This window comes from Rhincodon typus, chromosome 13, assembly GCF_021869965.1.
Source record: "Rhincodon typus isolate 14 chromosome 13, sRhiTyp1.1, whole genome shotgun sequence".
NCBI lineage: Eukaryota > Metazoa > Chordata > Chondrichthyes > Orectolobiformes > Rhincodontidae > Rhincodon > Rhincodon typus.
The window spans coordinates 41,106,232-41,121,681 of record NC_063344.1 but is presented as its reverse complement, the minus strand read 5'-3'; the positions used below and the strand labels follow the sequence as shown (position 1 = coordinate 41,121,681).

The window sequence follows — 15,450 nt, the reverse complement described above, 5'->3', positions numbered from 1 at the left end:
CACTTTTTGTGAAAATAGTAATGCATCAATATCTATTTATTCTCCCAAGTGCTGAATCTATGAACCGTCAAAGAACCTTCAATGTTGTTGTTGTTGTTGTAAAGAACCTTCAATGTTGTAAGTAAGATTTTAACACTGAACAAGGTACCTTGAAGCTTTTAGCAGAGCAGTAATTAGAGGTATAAATTCACATTTTATTTTATTGGATCTACTGAGATGAAACTAGCATAATTGTATTTGAATGTTACAGGCAGTACATTGTACTGTGCATATCAGTACAAAATACATAATTGTTTTAGTTATGAAATCCTTATCTAGATTTGGTAATGAAAAGCATCGGTGAGCTATAAAGTAAAACAAGAAGCTTTCTCATACCTATATTTCATTCCTGTCTGTTTTGCTGTTGACTCCTTCAGAGAGATGTGATGCTGAGGTATGAAGTGTCCCAGACTTCGGGCAATGATAGCAACCGTCCGGAATTTTGCACGGGCCCCATTGCCTAATTTCGGGCTACTGGGGTTCTGCTTATGCCTGTCGTCATTATTCCGTGCCTTCAAATTATGATCGGTACAAGCAATTGAGACTTGCATTTTTTTTTGTTAATGGTGCCGAATCAAAATGCTCACCTCACGTCAACAAAGCAGCTGCTGTGCACTAGTACAATACTTGCGGGGCAGCAAAGAGAGCTGTTGGTTTAATCTAGAGAGGCAGTAATTAGCAAAACATCGCATATTACAGGTACTTGAGTGCTACTCAGTCCAGATAAGTGCGAGTGAATGAAGCCAAGATTGATGCAGTACAGCGAATAACACTGCGCTTACATAAAATATTGAACCCTTCTCACACAGCACAAAGGTCTTCTATTCACTTTACAGTTTCCTCCTTCCGCCAAATCTGCAGTGATTTAACTCATTGATGAAAAAAAAACTCAGCACTTGAACGTTATGCAGCGTGAATTTGCCAACGCTCTGCCTTTGGTTCTCTGCAGATTTTGCACAGTGAGTGTGCTCCTCCTATCCGTTCTCGCCAAGTCCCGTAGCTATTTCACGTTCACCCCGGCGCTAGGAGGTTGCATTGCTCTGACACGCACTTAACTCTTTAACTATAACTGCTGAGCGAACAAGTTGTGTGGCAGGCTAAACGAAACAAACAGGGAATGTAGCAGTCGTTCAAATAACAGCCCACGAAAGACAGATCAGGATTCGCTAACGCGCTCAGCTGCCTGTTACGATCTGGGACCTCAGGCAATGAGAAACAAGAGAAAGCTGACATACGTCAGGATTACTTGACAGATTGCATCGTTATTAGAAAGCAATGAACGGGGGAAGTTTCCAAGGGTTTGTGGTGTGTGGGCATCAGCAGTCCACTCTTTGATGTCATTTAAATTTGGAACAAAGCAGCAGTGAAACAATCCATGTCCAGGGCTAGAATAGTGGAATGCATTCTCAAAGAAGCGGGTCATTTCGCCCCATCGTGTCTAAACCAGTTCCTACTATCTTTGGTAAATCGATATGATTAGTCCCATCTGGCTGCTCTGTTCACACAGCTTTTCATTTCTCTTTTCAAGGATCCGACTGTCCTTTAGTCACTCTGCTTCCATCACTCCTCTCTGGGCTGCCTTCCAGATCACCACAGCTGGTATATAACAATTCTCTCCAGCTGCCTCTGGTCCTTCTAGCAGTCACCTTAAACCTGTGTCCTCTGGTGATTGACATTTCGAACATTAAATACATTTTGTGTTTTAAAGCTTCTCCTGTCTCTCCACATTCTGGAAGCCCCTCATCCCTTCATCAACTACCATTTGAATAAATCTCTTCTGCACTGTCTTTAAGACTTTCAGATCATTAAATATTGAGTAAAATTGAACACAATACCCAGTTGAGTCCTAACAAGTGTTTTCTGAAGGTTTAGCACATCCTTGCTTTTGTACTCCATGCTTCTATTAATAAAGTCAAGGATCCTGTTTGCTTTTTTAACAGCATTCTCAATTTGTCCTGCTATGTTCAAAGATTTGGGAATGTATACCTTTTCTAATGGTAGCATTTAGTTTATTTTACTTCATTCTTCTCATCAAAATAGTTCCCTTCACAGGTCTCTGCGTAAAATTTGATTTGTCATGAATCTGCATATTTCAATGTTCACTTCCTTTCTTCTAAAGTTTGTTACTATTTCCGTTATTGTTTACTACATTTCTGAATTTTATGTCACTTGCAAAAAATGAAATTATGCCCTATATACTCGCATCCAGATCATTAATACAAATCAGAAAGCAGAGTGGTCCTATTAGCAGTTCCTGAGGATAACTGTGAAATTGTTCTCTCCATTTGGTAAAACAATGACTTACAACATCTTCATTTTTTCTTTCTCTCAGTTAATTTCCTATTCATATTGCTCTGTGCCTTTAATCCTATTGGAGGTATTATTGCAATTAGTCTTGATGATGTTGGTGAAATGAACATGGGAGATGGACAAGCTAGGCTACTAAGGTAGTTAGATTGTGTTCACAATTTAGGCTAGAAAAGGATCAACAGAATTCTGACAGCAAGTTAAAGATGAATGTTAGACACATATAGGCAGAGACAGTGAAGTAAAAAAAACTATCTGCACCAAGGTTGCCTCTGTGTGGAATGTTATGAACATGGGTCAAAATCCTTATCTTAAGGATATTCTGGGTCAATCTATAGCAAGTGGATTGCAACGATTGAAGAAAGCAGCTCACCACCACCTTCTCAAGGCAGCTAGGGAATGGGCAATAAATGCTGGCCAAACAGCAACAGAGAGACCCAGAGTGAATAAACAAAACATAAAGAAGAGTTGTTATCTCCTGAGAAACATGATAGGTACCTCTCTGAAAGAATGTTATAATTTCTTGGTAGACAGGCCTAGGGCTTAGACATAGCTTCCTTAATAAGGAGAGGCAGAGAGTCAAAACCAAGTGGAGCCAGAGGTCATAAGTCCTGACCCCTAAATAATCTAAGGCTGTCATACACAATGCCCATATGATTGGATGATGGGATTTCGGTTGTAAGTCAAATATTAGCTAATGGATAGAAAAATAGGCGAGAGCGTTTGTACGTATGTGATGCTTCAGTCACCCGGTCTCTGCATATTGACAGGGTCCACTCCGTAGTATGAAGAAATAAATTGTTTGGCTCAAAAATAAAGCCATGTGTGTGTGTCCGCTTTGGCAGATTCTCTCCTACATCTGAAAGGGTAGTAGTGCTTTGGTGCAAGAATCCTGTTGCTATGGATTTATTTTGCTACAGCACTGCTTTTCTCTTCTTTTGAGTAGAAATGAAAAAAATGAAACAACACTTACTTGCGAATGAAATAAATCAGAATATTGAATGCTTAAATGTAGCATTCTACTTTACTATGTACATTCTCTCTCTCATCTAACAAGACAGCTAATAATCAGAGAATGATGAAGCTGAGTAATAAATTATTGCTCAGCTTTGGGATTACTGCTGTTTCCAATTGATATTAAAGAGGATTAACTAGAAGTGACAGAAAACACTAAACAAAATTTGTAAATTGGCAGAAAATAATTGGACCAAGGCAATTAAGGAGGTGATGCTATAGAATCACATAAAATTGTAATAGAATGAGAAAGGGCCATAAAAAAGTTTTTGTAAATTATATGATGAGAAGGTCACAGATTCAACTGTTCAAATAAGGGTCACAATTCAAATTAATATAAAAAAACTTTAGAACTGATATCAGTAGCTTTTATTTCATAGTGATGGACACTTGGAAAAGACTTCCATAGTGGCGGAAGCAAACGCCTGGAATTATTTAAGACACAATTAGATGAAATGGGGGAAGTACATGATTGCTCTGGATAAATTAAACTAGGCAAAATGATTTTTCTTATGGATCACTTGATGTTGAAAATTTGACAAAATTCCATGCAAAAAAGCAAAGCAGCAGTGTTTGAAATGCAGTCTTTGATTTACAATGAACATTTAAAATAATAATGGGGTTCTCAGGCTAATATTTTAAATGTAACACTCTCCTTTAAAGCTAAAATCATTTGCACTTACAAGTCTCAGATATCCATGCAATATCCATCAACAAAGTAGAGTTATAAGGCTGGTTGTGCATTGCTGCCTTTTGTACTAAAGTTGACAATAAAGAACCATTGACCATGAATGGCAGTTCACAGGCAGTAAACTTTTCACGTTTAGAAAGCTCTAACAGGAATAACATTAGAAAGAATCCATACAAAGTTTTGAAAGCTGCTAAGAGGGTCAACGGGCTGCCTGGGCACTTAAAATATGATTCTGCTGAGATAAAATCATGTTGTGGCTGATGTAATTCAAAGTGCAATGAGATGATCTCGTGATAAATTGCCACATTGCATAACTTTGCTGCTGATAGGAGACAGACCAGGACTTAACTCTTAAAATATAATACCACTTTCACACTAATGTGTACTCGGAACCATGCCACATTGAAGTCAAAGTGGGAGTATAACTGCAGCATCCCTGGACTAGATTTTAAATAACAAAACTGTAATGCAAATTTTGCTCACTGAGTACAAGAGCTCCCACTAGTTACCTAAAAGGCACTGTATAAACTTCGACAGCAGAGGGTATGGGGTGATTTTAACTCCCCTAATTTGTAGCAACAGTGTGACAGGGGAGGCAATGACCTAGTGGTATTATCACTAATCTAGTACAGCAATGTGGCTAACTCTGAACTGCCCCCTGGGCAATTAGGAATGGACAATGAATGCTGGCCTAGCCAGTGATGCCCACAAGCTGTGATTGAATTAAAAAAAACAAATGGGGTGGCTCTATTTCCCATCCATTCTTGCTGATCTATATGTATAATATCAATGATCCTGGCTCACACCAGACTCTGGTAGGGGATCACAGTACAAAAATAAATTGTGGTCCCTTGATGTGTAGGAGATCCTATTTGAATTATGGCTGGCCCCTGAGTAACGAGCTCATCATGGTTGCTCCTGCTAGTGAATATGAGGTAAATTAACATATAAGATTCATAGTAAGTACTGCTCATCTGTAAACCACAAATAAAATCCAGTCTCCTACTATTCCACATTCTCTTCCCCTCTCTAGCCCAAGGCCCTTCACAGGCTCCTCCCCACAATTAGCATTCCCAGATTGCAATGTTGCTGGCAGCCTTAATTCTAATGCCCAGGGTTAACTTCTGGACAACTTGGTTTTTCTTTCCCACCCAAATCGAATTTACTGCCAGGGGTGGTCAATGGCATTTAGTCAAGTGCCATCAGTTAAAATCAGACTTCTGACCCATTCTTCCAAATGAGATTCCAGCTGGGAATTAATTGGCCTACTACCAAGTGATTCTAACCAATCAGGTTACAACAAAGGCTACAGTCAAACAAAGACTTTTTTTTAAACAGATGAATTGGGAGCAACACTGAGAAATGAATGAAGTTACTTTATTATATGCTCATTCTGTATTCAAGCTTAAAGTAAATGCAAGTATTCAGGGCATCTAGATATACTTAATGAAAATCAAAGATGTCGATGCTCAAGGCTCCCAAACAAACTGTTGCTGTATAGCCTTTAATTGTTTCTTTGTTCTGAGTTTAGATCAGGAGCAGGGACAAGACACAGAATTTTTAACTGATTCAATTTACTAAATACCTAGAAGTAAAAAATGAACATTTGCGTTTCCTTAATTAGCTATGAAAACATGTCCGATCGTGTTTATCACCAAAGGTTCATACATGTGTTGCTGAAATGTGACATTGACAATAAAGGTGTGGGATTTAACCAGAACTTTTACTGAGACTGAATAGCAAGCATAAGGCTAGAAGAGGGACAATCAAACTTGTTTCAAGTGAAGAGAGGAAAATGACAAGATGAATGAATTCTGTTGCCAGGGTGAGGAGAGGACCCCATAACAGGCAGCCAGCATCACTGAGCACAGCAGGAAAGGTAAGGAACGCATATTCATGTTTAAGGTAAGGTTTCTGGTATATATTTAATGTTCTTTAAACTAGAGGACATAAGTGGAAAGGGAGTAATTCAAGGGAAAGTCATGGCAAGGCAGCTCGGCCTGTTGAAGGCTCCTCCTTGTGATGTAAGAAGTCATGAACACTTCCTGTGTCCAGGGTAATCACATGTGCAGGAAATATCCAGCTGTAGCTACTGGAACTCTGCATCTTTGATCTGGAGGAGCACTTGAGTCATTATGGAATAGGTATAAGGCTGATATCTTCATGAATAGTACGTACAGTGAGGCGATCACTCCACAGGAATTGATGCAAAGGTAGAAAGGGAATGGGTGACAATTAGACAGAGAAAAAAACACCTGGCAGGTAGTGTAAGAGTCCACCTGGGGCCACATCTCTCTCTCTCTCTCTCTCTAGCAGATTGTTTTGGTTTGGAGCATGCAAAAGGGACTGTTTTCTGGGGGAATGTAGTGACAGCTAAGTCTGTGGCATCAGGAGTGGCTTAGCTGCATGGAGGGAGGGAGAAAAAAGAGTGCAAGAGCATAGTGATTAGGGATTGTATCATAAGGGGTACAGATAGATGGCCTGAAATGTGATAGAAGGATGGTAATAGGAATAAAGATGTTACTGAATTACTGCAGAACATCTGAAGAGGGGGAGAGAACAGCAAGAGGTCATGGTCCATGTTGCTACCAACACCACAGGTATAAAGAGGGTTGAATCCTCAGCACTTAACAAGCAGAATATGAGGAGATGGGAAATAATTACAAAGCAGGGCCTCAAATGTAGTAATCTCAGGATTACTACCAGTGCCACATGCTTGTGAGATCAAGAGTAGGAGAGGAGACTGAATAAATGCATGCATTGTGTAGGAAGGGATACATTTAGATTCTGGAGGCATTGGGACCAGTTCTGGGGAAGTGGACATGTTAAACCACAGCAGGTGCAGGAGCAGCATCCTCACAGGGATATTTGTTAATATAGTGGGCGAGGGTTCGAATGAAAGTGGCAAGGGATGGGAACCTGAAAGACAAGTGTTAGGGAAACAATATTGGAAATTAAAGACAGAAAAATAGAAAGCAAAAGTGGATGTCAGAGGATGTCAGAGGAAACAATGACTAGCAGAATGTAGGACTAGTGTACAAAAGGAGATATATAAAAATGTCATTAAGACAAGTCTAAAGGTACTATATCTGAATGCATTGAGGATCCACATAAAGTAGATGTATCAACAGCCCAAATAGTTGTACGATGTGATTGCAATTATGGAGGCATGGCTATGAGGTGACCAAAAATAGGAACTGAACATGCAATGATATTCAATCTTTAGGAAGAACAGGCAAAACATAAAAGTAGGTGGTTTGCATTGTTAGTGAAAGACAAATCAGTACGATGGTGAGAAAGGATATTAGTACAGGAAATCTAGACGTGACGTCAGACTGGGTGGAGCTAAGAAGTGACACGGGGTCAAAAACATGAGTTGCAGTTGCCAATAGGCTTCCAAACAGAAGTGATAGGGTAAGGAGTGACATCAAGCAAGAAATTAGAGAAGCATGCAACAGGGTGCTGCAGTAATCATTGGTAATTTTAATCTACATATTGACTAGGTAAACCACATGTGCATTAATACTGTGGCAGATAAATTCCTCGGAGTGTACACAAGATAGATTTTTAGACCAGTATGTTAAGGAAACAATTTGGGGTCCGGCTATCCTAGATTTAGTTTTGTGCAACAAGAAGAGTTTTATTAATAATCCTGTTGTGAGGTCCTTCAGCAAATCAAGGCCATAACAATGACAGAATTCTTGATTGAGACAGAAAGTGAAGTAGTCCAATCCAAAACTAGGATTTTAAAACCTAAACAGTGAAACCTTCGAAAGTATGAATCATGTGTTGCCTGTGACAAACTTGATAGTTTAAAAGACATGATAGTGGATAGGCAATGGTTAATATTTAAACAAAGAATATACACATTACATTCCTTTCAGGCAATAGAACATAATAGTAACAGTGGCCCAACTATGGTTAACAAAGGAAATTAACAATAGTGTTAACTCCAAAGAGGAGTTATATAAAATTTCTCAAAAAAGCAGCATGCCTCAGGATTAGGAACTGATTATAATAATCAAAGGAGGACCATAGGTTAATTAAAAAGGGAAAAATAGAGAATGAAAGCAAACTTGCAAGGAACGTAAAAGTGGACTGTGCGAGCTTCTATAAGTAAATGAAAAAAAAATTAATGAAGAGAAACATAGACTCCTTATAATCTGAAACTAACTGAGAGCAAGTAAATGACAGAGCAATTAAACAAATTCTTTTGTTGTGTCTTCACACAAGACAAAAAAACAACTTACCAGAAGTGCTTCGGAAGCAAGGATCATTTGGGAAGGAGGAATTAAAGGAAATTGATATTGGAAACAAAGATGCTAGAAAAATTTACAAGACTGAAAGCTGATTGCTCCCCAGTGCTGATAATCTACATGGTAGGGTATATAGAAAGCAACTATTGAAAAAGTGAATGTGATGGTTGCCAAATTCTATAGATTCTGGAAGTCTCAGAGGGTTGTAGGGTGGCAAACGTATCCCCACTGTTAACAAAAGAAGGGAGAGTGAAAACCAAGAACTTCAGACGGGTTAGCTGGAAAATGTTGGAGTTTATCCCAAAGAATGTGATAGCAGGACACTTAAAACATACCAACGGTATTACACACAATCAGTATGGATTTATGAAAGAAAAATCATGTTTGACAAACCAATTGAAGTATTTTGAGAATGTAATGAGTAGAAAAGATGAAGGAGAACCAGAGAATGCAATATATTTGGATTTTCAGAAAGGCTTTGATAAAATCCAAAATAAGAGGATAATATGCAAAAGCAAAGCGCATGAGATTGATGGTAATACACTGGCATGAATTGAGAATTGCTTAACAGACAGAAAAAAGAGAGAAGGTATAAATGGGTCATTTTTGGAGTGGAAGGCAGCCTTGAGTGGAATATCACAAGGAACATTGTTTGGCCACCTGCTATTCACAATATATGTCAACAATTTGGGTGAGGTAATATTTTCAAGTTTGCTGAAAGCACAGAACTAGGTGAGAGTATAATTGGTGTGGATTGGGCTCAATGGATTGAATGGACTGAATCTGGTCCTATTTTTTATGTTTCTATGTCTTGCTATGCAAATTATTCAATCTCCACATGAAGCAAATATTCAGAGAATTAACTGTACTTTCAGAGGTTAAAAAGTAACAAACTGAACTGGTTCCCTTCTTTACACATCTGTTTGTTGCTACAAGTCCAATTTAAAAAAGTCCTCTTCCTTGTGGCTACCTTCTTCCCAGGTCAAATGAGCTCATGCTTTAAAAGGAGACAATATAACCCGAATTTCTTGAGTTATTATAAGAGTCAGTTATTCATTACTTAGCAGGAGAATAAAAAGTGCAATGTACAAATACATAGATCTCAACCAAAAAGACCAAAACAATGGTAGTTGGGAAGAAAGCATTAAAATAAACCAGAATGAAGATTAATGTGAATTGCATCAACTCTGAATCAAGTACATAAGTTTGCCTATTTAAGGCAAATGATAACAGAATATGGCAGACCCAATAAAGAAGTTTGAAGAAGAATAGATGAAGCCAGAAGTAATTTTGTACAGATGCAAGATTTGATAAGAACAAGAAAAGTTAAACTGTGAAAAAGAAAAGAAATCATAATATGTTACAATTTATCCACTTTCCTGAGTGCTTCAGAAAATGGGACAATAAATAATGATGTGTGGAAGAAACTAGAGGTCTTTGAAATGTGAATGCTAAGATGTATGCCAGCAATTCCATTTATAGAACATATGACAAATGAAGAAGTAATTCAAATTGCAAGGTCAAAAATAGCGAAAAAGTGACATCCAGAAAAGAGAATGTAAGTATTGTGGCCAGTTGATCAGAACTGAAAAGCTACCGAAAACTCTCCTTGAAGGCAAAGTGGAGAGTAGCAGAAAACGGGGTTGACCTTTGCATTGTTGGATAATGGATGCCGCAGAGTGATTGCAGACAAGCCACAGCGGATGTGCAAGGATAGTGCAAAACAGATGAATGTGGCATAATGTGACAGATGATCATCTGGCTGGTAGCAGTAGCTACATTGCCTCATTTCAGTACATGTGCCACCACAGTTGTAACAGTATACTTATTATCATCAGCAGTATGCAAACATAGATTCTATCTAATTTCTTGCTTCTCCAAATCTGGTTTGTGCTTCACACAATGCTCATGTAAACAGAAAGAAGCCTTTTGCTGTTACACAAACCCTTTGAGAGACTACACCTGGAGTACAGTGTCCAGTTCTGCACCCCACACTTTAAAATCAGAGCCAGGCATTCAGGAGTGAAGGTAAGAAATAATTCTTCATACAATGGGTACTGGAAGTGTGGAACTCTCTTCTATATAAAAAAAAGCTAATTTATCTAATAATCTTAAGTCTGAGTCCAAAAATATTTGCATTCCATAGGTTTAAAGTGGTACTGTGCCAAGGGTGGATTTAGATCATCTCTGATCTTGTTGAAAATGATAAATATTTGATGAGTTCAATAGCCCTGCTGTTTCTGTGTTCCTAATTCTGCAGATTTCTAGAATCAATCATTTTTTTCTCTTTCCGTTTGCTTTTTTTCTAACAGCATGCTCAACAAAATTCACATCGTTTTTCGTAAAAGCCTAATCCAATTAATTTACCTGTGTCTGTTTTAAGATAATGTGTATCGAACATTCAATATCATTATCAACTCTTACTTTTGTTGTCTATCCACTTTACTTCACTCATAAAACTCCAAACTTACATCTCAAAGCTTGCTAGGTTATATATAATTACATTGAATTTATAGTACAGATTCCACAACTCCTATTTCCTCAGAGTTATCATTTCTGCATAGCACAGCACAATGCTTCATGTCAAATGCAAATTCAAATTCCTCACTAATTTTTCCTTCAATCCTCTATTTAATTGTCCACTCAATATCCCTTTCCTTCCAGTAACTGCAAATTATCACATGGTAAGGTGGCAGGATAGTGATATTTCACTGGACGAGGAATCCAGAGATCCAGGTTAATGCTCTGGGGATGTGGTTTTGAATTACACCATCACAGATGGTGAAATTTGAATCAATGAAAAATCTGGAATTAAAAGCTGGCCTAATGATGACCTTGTGATCATTGTCAATTGTTGTAAAAACCCATTTGTTTTACTAATGCCTTTAAGGAAAGGAAATCTGTTATCCTTACCTGGTCTGTCTTCCATGTGATTCCTGACCCACAGCAAAAAATGGTTTGCTGTAAACTGGCCCTAACAAGCCAGTCAGTTCACCTGGCACTTACGAATAGTGAATAAATGCTGGCCCAGTCAGCAATGCCCACATCCAATGCATAAACTACAAAAAAATTCTAATTTTGCCACCTAGGCACAGCCAATCATTATGCTTCTATGTCTGATCTGATCCAACCTTTCCTCATTTATTAACCTAGGTCCTTGGCATCCTTCATAACTTTGGTAATACTTGCATTGATCATCATTTCATAATCCATGACTGTCGCATTTAGGCTATTTACAACAATGCTGATCCATTCACGATACTTCCTACCAAGGCTTATTAAATCAGGTAGCAGTCTATTCAATGAACATTAAAATCTAAATCTCCAAAGCACCAAATAAATGTGAACAAGAAAGTCTGTATCTTTTGAGTAAAAGATAGTAATATACATTGCTCCTGAGATAATCTAATTGTTATTCAAATTAAGAATAATGACTTGAATCAATGTATTTACAATTAAGTTATAATTTTGTATGAACTAAATTTCATGTGAAAAATATCACAAGAGTTGGTGGTTTCCACAGTAACAGGGCTTTGGGAAATCTCTGTGATAGGTATGATTTTGGTTTTATGATGTTCATGTACAGAGGAGTCCTCTGTTTTCTCAGGGATATTCACTACAGTCCTTCTTAGGATAGCAGTAAATTAGAATGGAATTAAAACAGAAACATTCTGTTGATGCAATATGGTTGACTGTCAACTGCCATCTGAAGTTGTATTGCAAAGCATAATAAATATTGGCTTTTCTGGTAATATCCACATGCTGCGAATGAATAAAAAAAAAGTCAGTGTAATCTGAAACCTTTGACTTCATCATGGCCACTAGTGTCGGAAATACTACATCGTCAGCTGACAAATGAACATGCAGGTCTCAATTCAGTTATTGAGTAGTTCTCAGTTTCAGACAAATAGAACAAAGAGCAAGGAGCAATACTGTACAGGAACAGGTCCTTCATCCCTCCAAGCCAGTGCCAACATATTTTGCCGTTCCATACAAAAACTGTCTTCACTTAACAGGATCCATATCCCTCTCTTCCCTTTCTATTCATGTATTCATCCAGGTGCTTCTTGAATGCTACTATTGGGTCTGCTTCTACCACCTCCTCTGGCAGCGTGTTCCAGGCACTCACCACCCTTTGTGTGAAAAACTTGCTTCGCACATCTCTTTTAAACTCCCCCCCTTGCATCTTGAATCTGTGTCCTCTAGTATTTGACCCCTCCACCATGGGAAAAAGCCTCATACTTTCCACTCTGTCCATACCATTTATAATCTTATAAACTTCTATTAATTTCCCCTCAACCTCTTGCATTCCAGTGAAAACAAATCCAGTCTGTCTAACCTTTCTTCATTGCTAAAATCCCCCATACCAGGCAACATCCTGGTAAACCTTTTCTGTACCCTCTCCAAAGCATCCACATCTTTCTGGTAGTGTGGTGACCAGAACTGTATACAATATTCTAAATGTGGCCCAGCATAACTCGTCTATCGTTATACTCAATGCCCCTTCCAAGCAGGCCATAAACCTTTTTACTACACTACCTGCGTATGCCACCTTCAGTGATCTGTTGTCCTGCACACCAAGATCCCTTTGCATATCAATATTTCTAAGTGTTATGCTATTCACTGTATAATTTCCACCTGTACTTGACCTTCCAAAAAGCATCACTTCACATTTGTCTGGATTAAACTCTATCTGCCATTTTTCTGCCCATGCCTCCAACTGATCTATATACTGCCTCATCCTCTGACAACTCTCCTCACTGTCTGCAACTCCACCAATCTTTGTATTGTCCACAAACTTACTAATTAGACCAACTATGTTTTCCTCCAAATCATTTACGTCGGCCACGAACAGCAGACGTCCCGGCACTGAGACCTGTGGAACACCACTAGCTACAACCCTCCATTCCAAAAAGCATCCTTCCACTGCTACCCTCTGTTGCCTATGACTAAGCCAGTTCTGCGTCCATCTTACCAGCTCACCGCAATACCATGTGACTTTACCTTTTGTACCATTCTGCCACAAGGGACCTTGTCAAAGGCTTTACTGAAGTCCATGTAGACAACATCAAGCACTTTTCCCTCCTCAGAAAACTCAATCAAGTTAGTGAGGCACGACCTCCCCTGCACAAAACCAGGCTATCTATGTCCTATAAGTCCATTAGCTCTTAAATGCATCTAGATCTTGTCCCTGAGAATCTTCAAAAATAATTTCACTACACTGACATGAGACTCACAGGCCTGTAATTTTCAGAATTATCCGAGCTACCCTTCTGAAAAAGTGGGACAACATTGGCTATTCTCCAGACCTCTGGGAACTTACCTGTGGCTAAAGAGGACACAAAAATGTCTGTCAATGCTCCAGCAATTCGTTCTCTCCCCACATATTCTGGGCTACATCCCAAGGACTTATCTACCTTATTACTTTTTAAGATGCACAACTTCTCTTCCTTTTTTATAGCAACTTGGCTTAGAAACTCAACACTCCTTTCACTGAGATCATCCTTAACCAATTCCTTCACTCTGGTGAATACCAACACAAAGCATTCATTTAGGACCTCACCTACCTCTTCTGGCTCCACATATAGATTCCCTCCTTTGTCCTTGAGTGAGCCATCATTTCCCTGGCTACCCTCTTGCTTTTTATAAATGTATAAAATGTATAAAATGTATAAATGTATAAAAAGCCTTGGGATTCTCCTTAATCCTGTTTGCTAATGACTTATCGTGACACCTTTTAGCCATTCTAATTCTTTGTTTAAGCTCTTTCCTACTTTCCTTATATACTTCAAGGGCTTCGTCAGTCGCTATCCTCCTAGACCTTATGCATGCTTCCTTTTTCTTTTGGACAAAGATCATAACATCCCTGGTCATCCAAGGTTCACGTAACTTGCCATACCTATCCTTCATTCTCACAGGAATGTGCCACTCCTGAACTCTTATCAACTGCTCACAACAAAAACAAAGTTGCTGGAAAAGCTCAGCAGGTCTGGAAGCATCTGTGAAGGAAAAAACAGAGTTAACATTTCGGGTCCAGTGACCCTTCCTCAGAACTGGTAGTGGCTGGGAAAAAGTCAGTTTATATGCAGAAAATAGGGAGGTGGGTGGGGTAGGGAGTAAACGATAGAATAGAGCCCAAAGAGAGAGAAAGACCGTTGGACAGACAAAGGAGTTGCTAACGATCAGGCTGGGAGGGTGAATAGTTGTTAATGGGGACTGTTAGTGAATAACAACAGGGGGTGTGTAATGGCAGGCTATGTGGTAACAAGGCCTGGTGTGTAAGGTAGGGGGCTGGGCTATGGGAGAATTTAGGCCCTAAAATTATTGAACTCAATATTGAGTCCGGAGGGCTGTAGGGTCCCCAAGTGGAAAGTGAGGTGTTGTTCCTCCAGCTTGCGTTGGGCTTCGCTGGAACACTGCAGCAAGCCAGAGACAGAGATGTTGGCCAGGGAGCAGGGTGGTGTGTTAAAGTGGCAGGCAATAGGTAGTTCAGGGTCTTTTTTGCGAGCAGAATGTAGATATTCTGCGAAGCAGTCGCCAAGTCTATGCTTCGTTTCCCCAGTGTACAGGAGACCACATTGTGAGCAGCGAATGCAGTATACCAGATTCTGGGAAGTGCAGGTGAAGTGTTGCTTCACCTGGAAGATATGTTTGGGCCCTTGGAAACTGGAGAGGGAGGAGGTAAATGGGCAGGTGTTGCATCTTTGCCGGTTACAAGGGAAGGTGCCGTAGCACTGTGGGGAGGTGTTGGGGGTGAAAGAAGTGTGGACCAGGGTGTCTCAGAGGGAATGGTCCCTGCGGAAGGCGGAAAAGGGACAGGAGGGGAATATGTGTCTGGTGGTGGCATCTTGCTGGAGGTGGGGGAAATGGCATCTGATGATTTTCTGGATGTGGATGCTGGTGGGATGGTAGGTGAGGAAAAGGGGAACCCTATTGCTGTTGCGGGAGGGAAGTGAAGGGGTGAGGGCGGAAGTGCGGGAGATGGGTCAGACCTGGTTGAGAGTCCTGTCGACAATGGGGGTGGGGAATCCTCAGTTGAGGAAGAAGGTGGACATTTCGGAGGCTCCCTTGTCGAAGTTGTCCTCATCTGAACATGTGCAACAGAGACAGAGGAACTGAGAGAATGGGATGGAGTCTTTACAG

At 39.6% G+C, this 15,450-nt stretch overlaps 1 protein-coding gene across 4 annotated transcripts in view; it reads right to left on the bottom strand.

Moving 5' to 3' along the window:
- Positions 1-15,450, bottom strand: part of kcnab1a (potassium voltage-gated channel subfamily A regulatory beta subunit 1a) — a 277,910-nt gene that overhangs the window by 205,915 nt on the left and 56,545 nt on the right. For 2 of the 4 annotated variants that reach the window (XM_048604192.1, XM_048604194.1), the window contains exon 1: positions 376-619. The exons of the other annotated variants lie outside the window; for them this stretch is intronic. In XM_048604192.1, the coding sequence (XP_048460149.1) occupies positions 376-590 (215 nt within the window). In that variant the 5' untranslated portion in view covers positions 591-619. Of the gene's footprint in view, positions 1-375; positions 620-15,450 lie in introns of those variants that run through there. 4 annotated transcript variants of the gene reach the window in all.